Source organism: Phalacrocorax aristotelis, chromosome 16, assembly GCF_949628215.1.
Source record: "Phalacrocorax aristotelis chromosome 16, bGulAri2.1, whole genome shotgun sequence".
Classification (NCBI taxonomy): domain Eukaryota; kingdom Metazoa; phylum Chordata; class Aves; order Suliformes; family Phalacrocoracidae; genus Phalacrocorax; species Phalacrocorax aristotelis.
Window position 1 is genome coordinate 6284687 of NC_134291.1, and position 19431 is coordinate 6304117.

The 19431-nt window shown below is 44.2% G+C and overlaps 1 protein-coding gene across 2 annotated transcripts in view; it reads left to right on the top strand.

Annotated features, from left to right (window-relative positions):
- Positions 1-19431, top strand: part of RPTOR (regulatory associated protein of MTOR complex 1) — a 166393-nt gene that overhangs the window by 117811 nt on the left and 29151 nt on the right. For both annotated transcript variants that reach the window (XM_075111716.1, XM_075111715.1), the window contains exons 21-24: positions 4668-4786; positions 10287-10390; positions 11377-11560; positions 13402-13512. In XM_075111716.1, coding sequence (XP_074967817.1) covers positions 4668-4786; positions 10287-10390; positions 11377-11560; positions 13402-13512 — 518 coding nt within the window. The remainder of the gene's footprint in view (positions 1-4667; positions 4787-10286; positions 10391-11376; positions 11561-13401; positions 13513-19431) is intronic.

A 19431-nucleotide genomic window follows, 5' to 3' on the forward strand; every position in this document is an offset into this window, starting at 1 on the left:
ATACGATGTATTTCTTCCCATAAACTTGAGGAAAACCTCTCCATTCTTACTTGTGCCATTTTACAAACATCTTCCTAGCTAACTATAGGCCAAATGCCCCCGTGTTGCGCCCCCCTCAAATGCAGCATGTACTTTTAGTCTAGGTGTGCTGTTTTCTGGCAGACTGTTCCTTGGCCAGACAGTCCTGTTACCAGAAGAGACATTTATTTCTGGCCCACATTTTCAAGCTGGCAAGAGGCAGTTTTTGGTTAGTCAACAAAGACATCAGTTTGGATGGGAAGCTAAGCCTTGCTACGTTTCCCATACAGCTAGTCATTAATCTTGGTGTCCTGGAAATTTTTTAGTTTAGTTTTGTTTCAAGGTAGGAAAAGGGAAAGAATGAAGATGGGAGTTTTGCATACCTTGAGGCTGATTATTCATATCCAAACTGCATGATTAAAGTCTTTGTCCTGCAGAGAGCATCACTGGAAAGACTATATTAAGGAATGATCAAAGAAGGAGGAAAATAAATTTTGGAGTGATGAAGTGCTGGGGAATAGTTCTCTTTTCCAGCAGGAGAGGCTGGGGGCAGAAAACTCTTTGCCATGTCACAGGGTCCGTTCTGACGAGCTACCTCAAAGTAACGCAGCAGGAGGTTCCTGCAGTGAGGATGAGGAAAGCAAGATGTAGGTGGACAGTGAACTGCAGCAAATAAGAGAGTGAGTGAGTGTTGGGACAAGGCAGTATATTTAAATGTACAGTCATGATGAGAAGTAACCGGTCAACCAGCAGTATTTGTAAATAGTAACTTGCATAGTAGCAAAATACAGGGATCTGAGTGGTTTTTGGAAATGGAAGCTTGATGTAGAGGTTTCCTGTCAGTTCATACTAATTACCCAACATGCGAGATGGAGGAGCCTAACGCAGTGGCCCGGGACACTACTGTATAGCTCAGTAAGCTGGAAACCAGTTGTGGGGTGTTGCTGAGGCAGTGGGGAAACCAGGATGGGGAGAGAAGTGTCAAGTGTGTGATAGCTGGAAACAGAGCAACATGGTTGGATTTTTTGGTTTTATTCCCCTGCCCCTTGACATACCATTATTTGCCCTGGCTTCGTTCACATTCTCCATAAAGGTAAGGAGATGTGGCATGGGCTGGTCGTGGAGGGCTGCTTTCGTGTTGGCTATGACAGCCCTGGTCCCAGGGAAGAACCTGCTCTGAGGGAACGTACTTTTTCCTAATTAGCTGCTTCTAATTTCTGTTGAAACATTAAAAACATCGTGCTTTGCCATTTGAATTGCCGTCGGGTTGGATTGTGCAGGAACCCCTTTGCATGGCCCTGTGCAAAGACACCAGCTTGCAGGCTGTCACGTCTGTGCAAGAAACACTGATTTGCTGTTCCTCTAGGGAACAGGCTGCCGTCCGCACTTGTCAAAGTAGAGTTCAGAGAGCAATCAGGATTTCAGATGTTCTCTTCCTCCGAGTAGCTCTCACAGGACCTTCTGTGTCACTCACGGGAAGAGGAGAGACTTGTGGGATACACATTTATAAAGCACGTGGGATTAGCGTTGATGGGAAGCAGATACCCAAGTCCTCAGGTACTGTTCAGTCTGAAATGTTTCAGCTGTATGTTTCATTGCGTGCCAGCCTGAAATTCGCCTTTCCCTGCAGGTGGGATGTGCAGGCGCAAGAGCTGTCTCCGGGCCAAGGCGTGCAGCAGCGCCGGTTCAGTTATTGGTCAGTTTTTGCTGCTGTGTTGGGTGGGGAGTGGACTGCACCTTCTTCTGGAGACCAAGGCTTAAAATCACTGCAGTGATTTTTACAGGGGATTAGAAAGAAACCCTGTCAAAGCCTGGCAAAATAAAAAGAATAAATAAAAACTTTAGCATTCTTTTTTGCCTCCAACGTGGTTCTACCCTTTGTGTACTCAGTGCTCCAGCTGCAGGACCTCAGCCAGGTCCCTTCCTCAGGGCCATTACATGATGCTTGCTGTAAAATTGAACTAGGAGTTATGCATATGCAAGGAAAATCAAAGTCGTCAGTAAAAGCAGGCAATTTATTTTTGACATTCTTAGAAGAGAGGAATAATTTTGTAAACATAAATCTATACTGCAAGGTCCATTTAACTGGCTTTGAATCAGTCTGACTAATTACAGAGCTGTCTGCTTAGATTAACACCACGTCCCCCTTGCTCGGCTCTTTGTTTGCATCTTGTGGATATTTTTTGCATTTCAGTCCATTACATGAAATCAAGCTGCTGTTCCTCCTGCCACCTCTGCTGCCTTCCATTATCCCACTGACTCCGGTGCTCAGGTTTTCACAAGAAGCTATGTCAGATTTGTCACTCGACTGAATCAGTGCAATGAACAACACTAACATGGGCGGGGGGAGGATGGCAGAAAAAAGGACCAGTCCTTTGAGCACCAGCTCTGAGCCTGAGATGCTTTTGTAGAAATTCCCTCTGTTCTTTTCAAAGGCTGCTGAGTGAATGAGGAATTGCACTGGCGCAGTTCTGTTTTAAATTTGTTTTTTTTTACGATGCTTAGATGTATTAAAAATGTCGTCGGGTTTTTTCTTCGTGACTGCGTCATGAGTGACGTGGTTATCAGAGTCACTGGAAAAACTGATGGGTACCCTCTCGCACTGCTTTCTCTCCTTTTCCTTTTACTGTCTTTCAAGGGCTTTAAAAGAAATCAAGCCATTCAGATTTCCCATCGGTCCTTATGTAACTACTAGCACAGGACCAAATGTAGGAGGTAGAGCTCTGAGCAGACCTCAGATGACATTACCTGGCTAGCTGCTTCAGTGGCTGGGGCTTTTTTTCCTCCCACAGCTTGTAGCACTTTGTCTCTCTCCCTCTATTTCTCTTTCTCCTTCCCCCTCCCCTTTTTATTTCCCTGGTAATAGAAGCTTCCAGGATGAACATGGCAATTGCAAAAATAAAACCTAAATGGCCAGAAGTCGGAGGAAGGCAGACGAGCATTGTATCACCATCCCTTATGGTTGAGAGGCCTAACCCTCTTCTGAGCAGAGAGTTACTTTATTGTATGTTGACATTTTCTTTATTTTAAACACGGACACAAGAGCTTCTGAAAAAGACAACAACTTTTGCCTTTTATGGCCAAAGCCAAAACTTGAACTTGGATCTGCACCGCTCAAAGTCAGTTCTGCTCAACTCCCGCACGCCGTGCTCACATGTTCCTTGATTTTTGTGTCTTGGGCTCTATCCTTAGCTGGCATAAACCAAATATGACAAATCAGTGGCCTTTGACTCTACTGTATCATGACAGTATGGACTATGGGAGTCTGTGGTATAGGTAACCCCCAGCAAATGGGCAGCACTGTCCAAGTGGTGCTGTCAAAAATATTTGTGAGGTTTCTATGTGAAACTCTGTAAGTAGGCGCCACTTGGAAAATCCTTTCGATGTCAGCGGAGTAAAAGACGCTTTTCTTTCCTGGTCAAATGGATGGAATTAGGTTATTGCCTTTGCGTTTTGCAGAATTCTTTCTCACATGCTGGGGAATTTTTCTGGCAGAAGAAAGATTCCCTTGGCTAATGCAGACAAGCAAGCATATGAAGAGCAGCGTGCATACTCATGAAGCTTATTACCGTGCGCGACTTGCCATCTTCAGCCAAAGTTCAAAACTGGACTGTCCAAGTCTATTTTCTGTTGGTTTGAGTACCGGGTTTAGCAGCTATGCAAGGTGAGAAGCTGCTTGCTGACCAAGGAACCCTTTCTTCCTAACAACGCTTTATATTTAGGTGCCTCCAGAAACATGAAAGGAAATGCAGTAACAGCTTGATCTGTCATTTACCATTGATTGTGACTCATCTGAAATCCTTATTTTAGTTCCTTTTTTTGTTAGTACAACCGCTTTAATATTGTCCAAATGGCTCAACTCCCAAACAACAGTGTTGCAACTATTAGACGTTGTGAGGGTTAGGAGAAAGAATAACAAATTAAAGATACGCCTAAAAGCAGCAAAATAAAATGTTCACAGAATTTTGTCAGTTGTTGCAAATGCTTATTAATTCGATTGTACTTTGAATCTGTCAGTCCCTTCTGCTGAAATACCAAATGGCAGATATTCTTATTAAATAACAAATTGGCAATTGAGGGATTGATACAAATGTCAATAGGAAAGACTGAGTTAGACTTACTGCTTCCCAAAGGTACAGGTTTTAAGCTTCATTTTTAACATGTAGCTGTTCAGTAAACTTTTAGAATATATAAAATCCTGAATATTCAAGCTGAGCATTAATGCTTAAAACAGCAATAAAAATAACCGTAAAAATGTAAGCCAGTAACTGTGGTTGTATACTGTTTAGTGTTTTAGCTCAGGAACTCCAAAGAGATCATCTGGTCTTCCATTTGGCCTTTTCGGATTATTTGCTTTAGGAGACTAAAAAACTAGCAGTTTGGCTGAAGCTCATTTAGGTAGTCTTTCATTTATTTTTCCTTCTCCCACTTTCATTTCACAAGCCTTTGCGGAGTTCACAAAGACAGACAAAATGGAGGCAAAATGCCCACGTAGGGTGTTTTTGAGCTCTTCTCTTGATGTTTTCTTAGATGTCATTGTGATGTTTGGAGTTCTAATGAATTTTCTCACATAAGATCAAAGAGTTTGAGTTGATGAATTGTCATGTCCTGCGGGACTTCAGTTTTTGTTTTGTTTCTTATTATTTTAGGTGTGAGTTTCAACAGTGTTTATACCCAAATTTGGAGAGTACTCCTTCACCTAGCTGCCGACCCCTATCCTGATGTCTCTGACTTGGCTATGAAAGTTCTCAACAGTATTGCCTACAAGGTATGCCTTTCTGTGTTTGTTTGTGTCTGGAGGCTTTTGTATGTTAATTTTTTTCATGCTTAGGCAAAGAGTAGGTAGACTGAACTGAATAGATCCATTGGAGGGCTCTGGTAAGTGGTCCTAGTTCTGTCTGGATCTATTGCAGAAGGAGCATTTACTGTTTCAAAATGATAAACACTCAGATGAACTTTTGATCAGGTAAAATAAATGAATGGGGGAGGGTCTGGGATTGTTTTAGGATATAAATTAGGTACCAACCTTAGACTTAGGACTTGTTTAGAAGTCTACTTATCTAGATCAGTCCCTGGGAGAAACCTTAAATATACTTCATTAAATTATCCGTTTGCAAACTGATTTAGATTATGCAAGTGGGACTGGCCTGCAGACTGAAGCCACAACGGCTCTCCAATCCAGGTGAACTAGTACATGTGAGTCAGCATGCAGACACCCCTGCCACTACTCACCTTTTCAACCCAGGCCTAATCCGCCTAAACCACCATCCTCATCACATTTCATCCTCCAAGGGTGACAAGATGTCCCTGGAGGCTGCCATCACTGCTGATTAAGAATTGCCAGCTTAGGGAGCTGTAGAAGCACCCTCACCTTCCACCTTCTGAAACGAAGCACCAGGCCACCCCAGAACATCTTCTCACCAACTGCCTTCCCCCTTCTGCCCCAGTCGGTGGTGTCAGAAAGCTGTCTGAACGCAGTCCTTCCCACGTGCTTTCTAGTTGCTCTAGCATCAAGACCATGAGCCATTGCAATGCAAGATGTCTCTTACTGATGATTTCCAGTGAATAATCCTAAATCTCCAGACTTAGGCTTCTGAACTAAAGTTGCAGTAAGAGATGCCAGCATTGTGCACTACCATTTTAATGCCTTAGAGATTTCTTGCTTTAAAATCTGATTTTCTATTGAGAAGAGAGTAACTTATTTGAACTCTTCCATTTGTCTTAAGTATACGTGTCAGGGAGTGGTAAAGTCTGGGGTTTGGGATAGAGAATTATTTTGACACTGGGGGCAACGAGGTCAGCCCTTCCCTGATGATTCAGCTGTACGACAAATTACCGTCAGGCCGGAGATGCCAAACTAAGGTGAATAAGAAAAGGAAAAGGTGAAAGATTTCCCTCTCTTTGCTCTAGATGCATGAAACTTTTTCAGTTTTGTATTTTGGAAGGCTCTTTGCAAAACAAAATGTTACTCCTACTATGGGATTAAAAAGGATATAAAGAGGGACCAGAACTGCTTTTTCTGTCTTAGATATTTTTTCAGGGCTTACTCCCTTGCTAATGGAAAGAGATGTATAAATATTAATAAAGATGCTGCTGTGCCCTGCAGATGTCTTCACTGGCACTGCTATGGGTCTGCTTAGCCAGCAGGAATTTTGATCATTAGGTTGTGGTATCCACAGTGAATGTTATGGTTTGGTAAATTCTTTGCTGATTCTGACAAGTTTGGACCTAGATGTCCTGGTACTGAATGAAGTCCAAAAGCTCAAGTGGATGGGTATCATGCATCTCATGCTCTGCGTCTCAGACAGCTGCTCTGTCCCTGGCTTTCTAAGGCAATGGCTTTTCAAATGGTTTTGCAAAATAATAAAAGAAGCATTCCCATTTACAAAGATTTTTATCTGGGGATGCTTCAGTGAACAAAACTTATTTGTTCTTCTTTGCCTTAGCCATAAGATCCATAAGGAAAGTATTTAAAAATGCAATTTGTCGAGCAGTTTGGGCAGTTGCATATGTAGTGGGTCAGCTGCCACGCACTTTGTGATACTGGGGGCTTTGCTTTTGCCAGTACCATGACTTAGGTGGCTTCTAATAAGGCTTTTTAAAATTTATTTTTAAAAAACTGTATTAATAGCCCACCAAAATGGAAGTTAAGGCTTCAGATCCTGGGTTATGATCTGGCCTCTATTCATTTCATTATAGACAAAGCTCCCACTGTGAGCAGTGCTGCCAGGATTTACAGCCTGAACTCCATGTCTCTGCTGGGGTGAGCTCAGACAGATTATTGGAGTTGTCTGATGTGTAATGCAAATTAGCAACAATTAAATTTTTGCTAACGGTATCCTGAGATCTTTCCTTGGTGCTAGCAAAGCTTTGTTGGATGTAAAAGGGATCAGCCTGGATGCTGCCCACGGGCCCTTTGGTCTTCCTGAGTATGTGCAAACAACGCATTTTCCATTTTGTTGTTTGAATTTTATCATGGAATAAAAACAAAAGTTTAGTTTCTTGCCTAAACAAAAATACTGCTCCTGGTGAAGTAAAGCACTTGAATGTTCTAGGGCTTTAATCCTTTTGTTCTAATCAATACAAAGTAAAAGGAACAAGAGGCTTCGTTTTGGAACTTGGACAGCAGAACTTGTTTCTTACGTTAACACAACTGAACAAAGCGCTGTGGTCTGTAAGACATCGCCTGTTACTGTTGGGCTTTTTAGCTAAAAGTCCGGAACAGATTAGCCATGGGCTTATACTTCTGGATGGTATTGGTGAACTGCGCCTTCATTTTTGGTGAACTAAATATTTAGCCTCAAAATGTTGCCAGACTCTATGCTTTAAGTCTTTATGATTTTTAAACACATTTTGTACCGGACAGGTGTCAGTCATGTAACTCAGTTGCCCTGATGGGGGGACAACACATTGCGACTGGTGTGGTTGGAGAGCTTAGAGGAAGTCAATATTGCTATGCTTTTTAATCACCTGCAGTAAAACGCGGGACCGGTACTGTGAGTTGTGTGGCTGTGCAAAAGTCCGGCTTAAGAGTCTGCATCTGTAAAATAGTTATTTGCAAGGCACTGCGTGAATTTAAAGCAGGATTTTTATTTTCAAATAAGACCAATCCTATTCAGGTTTTTTAACAGTGACATGAATGTAGATCTTGATCTACACAAGAACTCCAGTGGTCTTTAAATAGGGTGATGTCTTTCTGAGCAGCCGGTGAGTAGGTTGCACAGACGTGCTTGCTTCCTGGATGTGAAATATGCCGTTTTATTTCATGAGCTGATTAGACGTTGCTAGTTCTCACACAGATTGTGGCGGTGTTGTGATTTATATTTATGATGCAGATTGGCATGGTACGACTCAAATTCCCAGCCTGATCTTTTTAAAAAAAACCAAAACACGCTTTTTGCCTGTACCAAAACAAACAAAAAGGACCCAGGAAGCAACGTTGGCCTTTTAAGACTTTTTGAAATCACAGTTAACTAAGGAAAGTTTGCTTCCTCCCAGGTTGCTTCATCCAGCTGTTTTTAATGGAAGGCTCAAGGCTGAATTATCCCAGGAGTTATTCTTCCACGACATCACTCCTCGGTTCAGGCTTTTCTGTGCATGAGATTCTGACAGTGTGCTTTTTTTTTCATTTTAACCCAGAGTCGATTTGCAAAATTATGAATTACCATCTCCCCTCCTGAAAGGAGGTGATTTGACTGGCAGAGGAGCAAATCCCCAGGAAATGGGGAGCTGCTGCCTCCAGCAAAATACACTGTCATATCACTGAACTGTGGCATTACACTGCTCACTGCCTTCAGAAAAGAAATTGGGTTTTTTTATTTTTCCCTGGAAAATGAAGGCTGCCTGCCACACTCATCTCTCTCTGTACCCCTTCAGCAAATTATCGCTAGCTGACCTTGTCCCTCTGCTGTGAAACAAGGTGACCTGACCCATTTCAGGTGACAGAGACCTGACTGCGAGAATGTTAAAACTGAGCCTTCTGTGACTAATTAAAATTAGTTATGAATAATATGTCACTAGTTGCTAAATTGTTTCTGCTTTCTTTCCATTCTCATGGTGTGATTGTCTGTCCCAGCCCCGCACAGTAATGTCTGCTCACCGGAGCCCCACTGCATTCCTGAGTGACGGAGAGATGAGTGACCTTTAGGACCTCTCCCACCCCCATATGAAAAGGAGGAAAATGACACATAAAATGAGCTTTTCTTGTACGAGGAGGCTGGCTCAGGGGTGGCCAGGCTAACTAGAGGTCATGGCACTTGCCTTCCCGTAGCAATCTGGCACTTGCGGCAGTGTAGGTGTGCTGTACAGTGATGGTCATCGTCGCTCCTGCCCTTTGGAGCCAAACGAACAATGGTCAGAAGGGCTTGAACTCTGTCAAGCGAGGGAGGTGAAAACCTCGCTGGGTCGTCTGAGGAAGGGAGATGTGCAGGTCATCTTAAAGGGCCTTTTGGCTCCTGCAAGGAGAGGGCAGGGTCTCCTCACCTCAAATTTCTCTCTGCAGCAAACATGTTTGGGCTTTGAGTGCCACGGCAGGTGCTGTTCATGATGGCTGTTGGTTCTGCCTTGAAAAGGCATTAACTAATAAAAGGCTTGTTAGCTCTCTGGGCTCCAGACAGCTTAGCTTGGTTTCAGCTGGAAAGAAGCCCTAGTGTTGTCACCTGAGAACCCTGCTCGGCTCCTGTGCTGTGAGATGTGGATTTTCTTAGTGTTTGAAGAAATGATAAAAGTCAGCTTGCCTGTGGGATAGCTGTGTTTGTCCCTCCAGGTTTTCTGTGCTGGTCGGGGGCTTCCTTTAAAAGCTTTTTCAATACATATTTATACAAAGATATTTCAGATATTTCACAAAAGGTGGGGTAGTATGGAAGAGGAGGAAAGGAGTCTTTAAGCAATGGAGGACTTCTCCCTTTTAAGATGAGGAGGCTTGTTTGCACAGCACAAGCAGCGTGCTCAGCCTGGAGGAGCGTGAGATGGTGCTGTAGCTGTCTGTGCACTGCCTTTCCCCTGGGTTGCGTTTGAGGCCTTCCCCAGGAGAAAGGAAAATAACTCCTCAGGCTCTTTCAGAAACAGGTCTCTTCTAGCTGATGGCTGAGAGCCAGGGTACCATTTCGCAGGAGAACTGGCTGTGTTTTGTAGAGGTCGGAGCAACCCAACCGTGTAAATCCCATGCCTTCCCTGTAAGAGCGGATGTGGTGCTGCTGGAAAGGGCATCCTCTAACACACTGCAGAAAAGCTCAGCTCTCATTAGGGGAGATGGAGCAGCAATGGGAGGTAGTTTCAGGCAGCTGCTGGATTTATGAGGAGAGTTCTGACTCAAACACAAAATCAGGGTCAGAATGCGTGCTTGAATTATGGTCATGGTACGAATCGCAGTCCTCTGTTGCAAGGTGGGAGGGAAAGCCTCGTTGCTGAGGGGAACCCCCGGGCTCTCTGCCTGCCCGGTGGCAGCTTGTTTCGAAGTGCCAGTACAGGTCGTAGGCTGTAACTGATTTGGGGAAAAGGCTTGTGTGTTAGTCAAAGCCATTTCCCTGTAAGTGAGAGAAGTGTACTTTCTGGTAAGTGTCTTCTGTCTAAAAAGGTAGTAAAATCATCTTATGTGTTGGGAACTGCACGGGGCTTTTTTCATGTACATTTTTAAACACCCACACGCACACTGATAGAGAGCTTAACTTCATTTAACCCCAGGTGTGCAATTGTATTAGATAATAAACAACTGCGGCTGGTGTTCTGCAGTCTTGGCTGTTCAGGACTCTGCTGTGTTTTTTCTCTAGGCAACGGTAAATGCTCGCCCCCAGCGCATCCTCGACACCTCCTCGCTGACTCAGTCTGCCCCTGCCAGCCCCACCAACAAGGGCATGCACATCCACCAAGTGGGGTAAGCTCCAACGTTGCTTTCTAGCACTTTCTAGCACTTTCCCCATAGTGGGTTTAGGTGCTCCCTGCCAGTCACCGCTCAAGCAGCCATCCCAGTTAGCTTCTAGTTTTAGCACTGGCAAGGTGTTCAGAAACAAAAGCTCTGGGAAAAGGTGGGGAATTTCCTCCTGGATTTCTCTTTAGGATAAAGAATAACGAGCTGCACTGATTATCTAGAGATGAATTGAAAGGAAGAGCTAACTTCTGATTTTACTGATGCACTCTGTCTGACCTGTGTGGTATCCAAATTTCCCGTTGAAGTCTAATCTGTATTTTCTGCGCTTTCAGCTGATAAAAGTCAGGCTTATCTGATGATCAACAAGCAATGCCTAAACTGCAGTGGAATTGAGATAATGGTACGGGCAGCGCTAGGATTTGAAAATTTGGTTATTTCCCAAAAGCTGCTCTCCAAGAGAAAACACCAGGCTTTAGACCTAGCAGCCCCATAATCGGTGTGCACCAGTGAGATTCACAGTCGAAATGAAGGGCCCAGAACTGCACAGTGATGGGTTTTTTAATGTTTCTGGTAGTATAATATAACTGTGCAATAAGATAAATCTCAGTTTACATGTAAATTAAAATGCTTTTCTGTGGACCAACAGGACTTCCAGTCTCCCCATGAGCCATTGTATTAATGGCTAGTCAGTGTGCCTTGGGTCAGGCACCGTCACCTGTGGGCATGTGACTGGTGGACCTGCAGGTTCCCAAAATGTTAATTTTCTTATCCTCAATCTGGAGTTGGTGCAGTCAAGGTTCACTCTTGTTTTGGGGTTTGTATGTCTTTTAGAGGGGATGGGGGATGGGGGTGTTCTTTTGTTTTTGTAGAGGAAGCACAGCAGTGAAGTATAAATCTTACAAGAAAGAAACAAATAAAAGTAACGTAATTCAAATGCGAGAGTCTCATGTCCAGTGATACCAAAATCCTTTCCCTCTTTTTTTGACCTTTAGAGGGTCACCTCCAACCACTAGTACAAGCAGCTCCAGCCTGACAAATGATGTGACAAAACAGCCAGTCAGTCGGGACATCGCATCTGTAAGACCTGCCAATGTCGGCAACATGGGGGTTCAATATACTCCCCACTCCCACCAATTCCCCAGGACAAGAAAAATGTTTGACAAAGGGCCAGAACAGGTAACAAGATGTGCATTTCAGACCTGGCTACTTCCCTGCTCCGCTGGGTTTTGTTACACATTGTTCTTTGCGTTTTATTTCTACATCTCTGTTGTTTGCCTCTAGTTGCTCTTAACTCCAGATTGGCTTCCTCTAACCAGTAAAATAAAAATTGATTAATTTTTTTTCTTCAGGATAAATTTTGTTTTTTAGCTTTTGATAGGGCATTATTCACTTCTGCTACTAAGAAGTGTTTAATCAGAGTTGATTGCTGCTTCCTGCATAACCATTTGTCTGCATGACTGATAATGCAGAGTCAGATCTGTGACCCTTAGATGCTTTTTCTCCAACCTCAGCAAAGCAGGGACTGAGGAGGAAAAAGGGGAGATTCTTCTTCCTTTAACATACAAACTGACATTTCTCTCAAGAGACCGATAGGTGCTTCTGCACTGGAATATTCACCTTCTTTCCACCACCCCATACCCACTCCATGCTTGGCAGCCCCTCTTCACTACACAGAAGGGAGGTCGTGAGCCCAGGCTATTACTAGGAAGACCAAAGGTCATTACAGGTCACCCTGCTGGAAGAGAGCTGGTCAGTTAAGAGCTGGCAGGGCCTCTGGGAGGAATGGCAGTGACTCCTCTTTTTGGCCTGCAAGCAAGCCAACAGGGTTTTGCATGCATTTTAGCATTCTAAAGACAGTCATCAGGTACTGGGCATTTTTCCATTTACAGAAGCATGAAGGACTGATGTGGTGCCAAGTAGAGCAATCAGTCAGACTTTAGCATGCACAAAGGATTCCGATTTCACCTTCAGATGACTTTGGATGAGTCATGTCAGATGAATATGGCTGAGTCCAAGCACACTGGGACATGCTTGTGGCCATCACGTGAAGATAGAAACTATTACTTATCAATGGCCAGCGTTCTTCAGGACTCGGCCATCTGGCAATAATTTTGTGTCTACTTCTCCCTCTACTTCAGTGCATTACCAGGATTTTTCTGGTGCTCTCTCGGTGGATGGGAGGAAACTGAAAAGGCAGCAGGTATGCTCTGCTGCCTGTACTAATGCACAGAGCGTGATGGGGGAGGACATTGACTCTCCCTTTCTCCCTCCTGGTACTGTATAAAGGAAGGATTCTCCCATCTGAAGTGGTGAGGTGTGTGCCTTGCAGTCCAAGGAACAGCTTTCAGATGTTCTGACTACTGAGAAGTAACTGGTCATCGCTTAAATTGACATTTCTGCCTTTCTTTAATGAGTGGTCTCACAGAAGCTACCAGAGGTGGAGAGTCAAGTCTTCTGTGTGATTACAAAAAAAAATGTTGCAGCCTTAGCAGGAACACATTCACTTCTCATGGGAACGGCAGCACTAGCTTGGATCTCATTTCTGAAAAAATGGCTGAAACCTGTTTGAAGAGAGTGGTCTTTCCATTTTCTTTTTGCATGTCTTGTGCTTCATAACAGATACTCAATGCATATACGCCCTTGATCTGGAGCTGTGTCCAGCTGTGCTTTATCGTGAATCATCTTCACTGTTTCTCATGCCAGATACTGGGGAGACCAGGAGAAAACTCATCCTGGGACTTCATTTTGATGATACACTGATGCTTCAGCCCTGATTCATTCAGTAGCCTGATTATGTCTTGTGCTGGGCAAATGAGGGAATCTGCACATTTCCAAAGAGTTAATGTAATGACAGTGATCTTAAAGCTTGATGTAAAAAATTTCATATCCTTGGCAATGTGTTTGAGCTTTTTTCTGCCCGGTGACGTGTTGAAGGCGATCTGGGTATTACTGTGTGTGCATCTTGCCCACGTGAATGGGAGGGACGTGGGTTAACCTCCTGTTCTCTTTCTGGACAGACTACTGATGATGCCGATGATACCGTCGGACACAAAAGTTTCATCTCGGCCACAGTGCAGACGGGGTTTTGTGACTGGAGCGCGAAGTATTTTGCTCAGCCAGTCATGAAGGTAATACTTTGCTGCCTCTGTGCAGGCTTGCTGCATCGTGGCACTGCAGCTCTTAAAGTCCTGGTGTCCTGAGTATAGGCTAGTGGCTTTCTCTGTTCTTTTTGCCTTTCTTTTCCTTCAGTCTGGGGAGGGAAAAGAATGGACATACTTGCATTGTGCTGCTCTGAGTTGCTGCGCGACCACTCTGTAAAGCAAGAGGGAAGAAAACAATCAGAGGGAGCAGTAGTTAGCGACAGATGGGACAGTGCTAGGGAAAGAACCTAGAACAAAAGCCCTGCACCCCATGGGGCACGTTCAAGAAAGAATGTAAGAATGAGGAGAGGTTCTGTAGTTGATCCAGATCCACTGGTTTTGCACAGTTGCAGGTTGCATTGCAGAGTTGTTTCAGTGTAAATGTTGTGCTTGTCATATATTTAAAATTGTATTATAATAGAGGTTAATTTATATTTTTTGATATTAAAAAATTGAGTAAGAAAGGCCCTTTATTCCAGAAAGGGCTGTGAGAGGCTGGAGAAGAAGAGGTGCGGTTTTCTTTCTGACGTTCTAGCTGAATTTTCTGGCTGTGATGATGCTAAAACAAGCAGAGAAATGGTGGAGATTGCTGCCCTGAGTGAAGAAGATGTAACCCCCGTGGCAGCAGAAAAAACCCTCTGCTCAAAGTTGGGCTTGACTCTGTTCTCTGGTGTGACTTGAGAGCTACGCTCTGCTTATGGGCACCCTGTGTAGACACCTTTAACTTAAAAAGGAGAATGTGGTAGTGACTGGGGGAAACTTCAGAAGCATCATGGTTTTTAAACTTCTTAAAAAAAAAAAAGTTCCGGCAAAGAATGAGTGTGGTAATGAGAAATCTCCATTGAGATGTCTTAAGAAGTGAGCGTGTTCTGGTAACTAAGTTGCCTTTATATGAAGTGAGAGATATGCTGAAGCCTGGTTCTAGGAAAAGAAACCAAAACAAAGCTCTTAAGAGATGGGCAAAGATCGTCAGTGACTGGAAAGAGAAACTGTTAAATTCCCAGAATCTTTTAGCCAAGGATCAGGTTTCAGTTTTAAGTATGACATAAAAACAAGCAGTAAATCTTGCCTTATTATAAGCAAGCGCGATAAGGCAAGGCTCCAGGTATCTTGGGAGTCAAGCAGCACAAACTGCAACAGAACTTTCAGCTTGAATTCTTGGAGGTATTGCAATTTCTGTGAATAATAACAATGCACAGTCTGTATTAATGCCGTTACCTGAGCAACTCCACAGTGGATGTTTATATGCAACCACTGATATGTAAATCTTAATAATGAAGAAATAGTACATTTTATGTGCTGTCTCACTGAAGAATTGCCACTGAGCCATCCTTCACCGCTCCTTCCACTCTTTAGGCATGTTAAGTTTTTTGGTGATGAGGAGAGGTAATTGTCCCCAAGTTTAAGGGTATTGGAAAACTAGTTACATTGCAGCCAGTTTCTGTGTAGCTTTGATTTCTGTAGAGAATCACCAGGAGGAAAGACTAGATGGTAAAGTGATTGCCTGACACTTCCTCAGCTGCTAGTGAAATTAACTTTCTTCTGATATCATTAGCAGAATAATTCATTAGGGCATACATCTGGCCTGTGGGGCTTGGTTGCTTGGTCAAGCTTTAAACCAGGGTTTTCTTTCATCAAGATGAGTTTTGGTGTCTTGATTCAAGTCCGGAAGAGAGTACAAGGGGGAGGAGGAGGAGGATGTCCGTCTTTTAGTTCTTATTAAAAACATTTGTCTGCTTTCTAAGGAAAGCTCTTCCCAGTGAAGAGGGGTGTCTTTATTAATAAAATAAATCATGGTAGACAGCCAATCAAAGGCAGGTTCAGTGTGTAGATGGGGAGCTTTGTGTGTGTGCATGTTTGGGTTTAGTACTTCACGTGCATAAAATAGAGAAAATTACTTTAGGGGAGGAAAGAAAAACTGTGGAGCATTCCGGTACTAATTCATAGAAGCCAGGGAGGGGGAGTCATGGAAGTTGAGGGCTCCCCTGCACCCCAGTAAGTCCCGGAGTGTTCAGTGCCTCACCATGACAATTAAGGTGCTGCAGGCTACCCCTCTGCGCACACCACGTGCACCGGTCTGTCTCTTCAGCTTTTACTAGCGTGGCAGGAGTACTAACATAACATGTATGACAGCGATGGTTCTTTCAGTAGTTTCCTAAGTGGGGTTTCCTAAGTCAGTTTCCTGACTGGGGTTGAGTTTTCTGAGCATGGACTGTCCTCAGCAGCGATGTTTTAGGTAAAATTTGAGCAAAACAAAACTGTTTTCTAGTAAAACAAGGGAGAGAACTGACTTCCCCATTGCTTCTATGAAGTAGCTTTAAAAGGTCAAGTAGACGTTTCTGCAGAAAACTTTGCATGTTATGCTGTACTAACAGGGAATTATGTGTATCTTTGTAATTAGAGTGGGTGGTGAGTGTGTGATGGATGGATGGGGAGAAGTCCCTCTATGAGAACTTTCTTTGGCATTTCTTGATTGCTGCTTGAGTAATCAGGCAGGACTGGCCATCCAGTAACTCGGGTGTTGGCTGAGCTCCTGTAGAGTGCTCCTTTCCTAGAATCGCTGTTCCTGCAGCAACAAGGAACAAACAGCCCTGGCTGGTGGTTGCTGTCTTTTGGGAACTTCAGCCTCGTGAAAAGGCAAAGAGCAAAGTCTACTGAGTACTGATGGAAAAAGATGATGCTGATGTTTAATTCCAATCCTTCATTTGGAGATGCAGCCTACCATCATAAACAGGGAAAGACAAGACAACTATTCCTGTAATGAATAAACATAAAATGACTGTGAGTGCATCTTAGTCATATTTAATTTATGAATTTAGTTTTGCTTCATAGACCTTGCTCTGAGAATGCTTTCACTGGAAAGATGGAGGGATTAATTTCCAGTGTAAATCACTGGTTCAGTTTCAAGCCATCATACCAAACTTGATTGATTGATTATCTAATCAAATAAACGGAGGAAGAAAATACTGCATTGTGAATTCTCAGTGTGCCAGGAAAAACAGATACCTACCCTAGCTCTGATCTCTACGAGTGTCTTTCCTCTTCCTGCAAACTCTTGTGGCAAAAGGCTGTTCTGCTAACCACAGGCGGTCTTGGACTGAGAGGCACAGGAAAACCTGGTTGCCAGCTGTCAGGAAGCCCTGAGTCAAGGAGAGCGGGAGCCAGCATCTGTTATTTCCAGGACTGGCAGAACATGCAGGCAGGAGCTGGTAAGGATCCTGGAAGGTGAGAATTACATAAGAAATCCTTCCTGATAAATCCCTGCCTTAACTTCAGCTCTGTGTCTTGGCTGTTGTTCAAAGTCCTGGTGGAGAAGTGAGCCTTCCGTGCAATTACTGCAGTAACATTAACCAGGGAAAACCTGTATTTACTACTGGAACTGTCTGCTGAATCTTCCCTGCTCCCCTCCAAAGGCTGACTTCCGTGTGGAGAGGGTGAGGCAAAGTAGTAAAGAAGAAAAACTTTGTTGGCTTTCAAATGACATTGCTCGGTGGGAGGTTGCAGAATTGTAATTGGTTTCTGTCTGAGTGGAAGCTCAGAGATGTTAGGAATGGGTGGCATGTCATGATCCTCATCGTGTAGCACTGTTTGTGACTCCCACGTACCTCTGGGAGCTCTGCTTGGAGGAGAGCTGAGCAGCAGCCAAACCTGGGCTGTTGTTTACTAGAATGACTTTCTGATGCTCAAATGGGAGGGAGACGAAGACATGACTGATGAGCCTAAATAGTTAGTTCTTTTGAATAATAATTTATGTTTTTCCAGCCAGCAGCAGCTGGACTAGAGGTCACAGCTCTCTGCTACACACACATTCCGACGTACTCCCGTGCTTATTTGTCACAAGAACTTCCCTGTGACATATTCTGTGGGGTTCACATTTTCATTGATTACTGCTCCCTCCTGACAAGATCATCCATACAGCTCTGTTCCGCAGGCAGATGGGCATGGGAGGAAAGGATCGCATTTTTCCTCCATGCTCTGACTCCTCCTGCTCATCGGTCAAAACCGTGCCTGTTTAGCAAAAGTAGACTAATTGTCTGTGTCACACTTCACGGAACTAGTATAGAGCACCTCTGTTAGGTTACAGTTATTTGCAACACTTTTTAAGGATAAGTTGAGTTCAACAGAGTTTATTCCATTAAGAGTATTGTACATTTACTCTCTGTTAACACTTCGGAAGGACCCACGGGGATTTTTCCGCATTATTCTTGCCGTTTTTCTTCTCTCAAAGCTCCGTGACCCTCCCACAGCATCACAGAACCGTGCCAGGTTTCTTTCTATGCAGGCTCAGGCCCCATTACTTTCTCTTTTTAACTTGCCTGTTCACCAAATTCCAACCAGAATCAATCAGCTTAATGATGACACTGAGACTAGTGAGACCCAGAGTCTGGATCAGAATTGGAGCCACCTAAAGTAGGTATCTAGCGCTCAGCGAGTATATTTTGGGCATTTTCAGCTGTGATCCCAGCTGGACCTGGGGGAAGCTCGTGGACACACACAGATTCTGGCGGAAGCATCTTTGCAGGAACTTCCCTTACCAATTCCAAGGTGATGACATCCCCCGTCTGCAGAGCCTTTGGCATGGAGAATATGGTTGGTTGAGTCAACTGTACCAAAGCCAAGACTTTAACATATGCCCTTAGTGTTCTCCTACTGCAAGGAGCTGGATACATGGATATAACCCCTTCACAACATAGCGGTCCTCTGGGCGAGCATCTGGGACTTCCCTTTGCTCACATCTTCAGACCAAGAAGAGGAAGGCAAAGATGGCAAACATGATTGTGGAAGCAGAGGCCGCCATAGAGCATATGTGAATTGCAGGCACTGCAGGAAGATGCCTGGGCACCCAAAGTGGAGCTGGCCAGGTAAAGACGTCATCTGTTGCTTGCTGTTCTGGGGGAGGAAGGGCTTCTTCTGGGGATGGTTTCCAGCTTTCACATTTGTCATATTCAAGCAGCACACCAGCAGTGCAGATGCAAATGGGAACTGTAACAAGAAGCGACTGATTAGACAGGATTCCATGCAGGAAAATCTAGGCAGAGCCCTTCTCTCACCTCATCAGTTGATGCCTTATTTGTGCATGGGATCTCAGTAATGTGCTGGGGATCTGAGGTAGATAAATTGTCTCTCCCTCATGTTTTCCTGATATATCTACAGAGTCAGCTTCAATTGCTGCCCTGCCCCAGAGTTCAGGGTATCTGCAGGAGGGAGCTGTGTGCAGTAGCAGAGACAGGGTATGTTTGGTTTCTCTGAAGAAACACCTGTGCTGACCTGGCATAGCACAGACCACTGTTACATCACCCAGCACAAGTGTTGTCTCCAGAATGGTCAATGCAATCAGAGATCACATGAAACAAGATATAGAAGGATTTTTTCATTGCCAGTTCTATCCAGACAGCAGAGAGGAAAGCCTTAAGTAGCAGACAGTAAAGATGCCTTTACTCTCTACCTAAGGAAATGATAATAACTTCTTCAATGCCTTTTTTAAGGACCTGCGGATGAATGCAGGACTCAAGGATGCAGCAGAATGCTACTCCTGAAAGGACAGTAAATGTGCTCCAGAGACTCTGCATAAAGAAGATGAGGTTTCACTGAGGAGAAAGGATGTGCAACCTGTGTGAATGCTCACGGGATGGAGCTGGGCCCTGCCTGCAGGCAGCCTAGAAAGGAGGAGGTACAGGAACTAGCATAGGTGGATAGAGACAAGCACCTGCACCCTTTTGCATCGGGAAAGCGCACTGCAGCAGCTCGCTCTCCGTGAACACACGTTCCTATCAGAGAGCTTGGCCTGCATGCTGCAGCCTCTCAGGCTGTCCAGTGATGGGTCAGTGGCACCACGCAAGAAGCGCGTAGTTACACCCAGGTTTAAAAGGATCTGTATGTCCGTTTTCAAAAATAAATGCTTTGGTG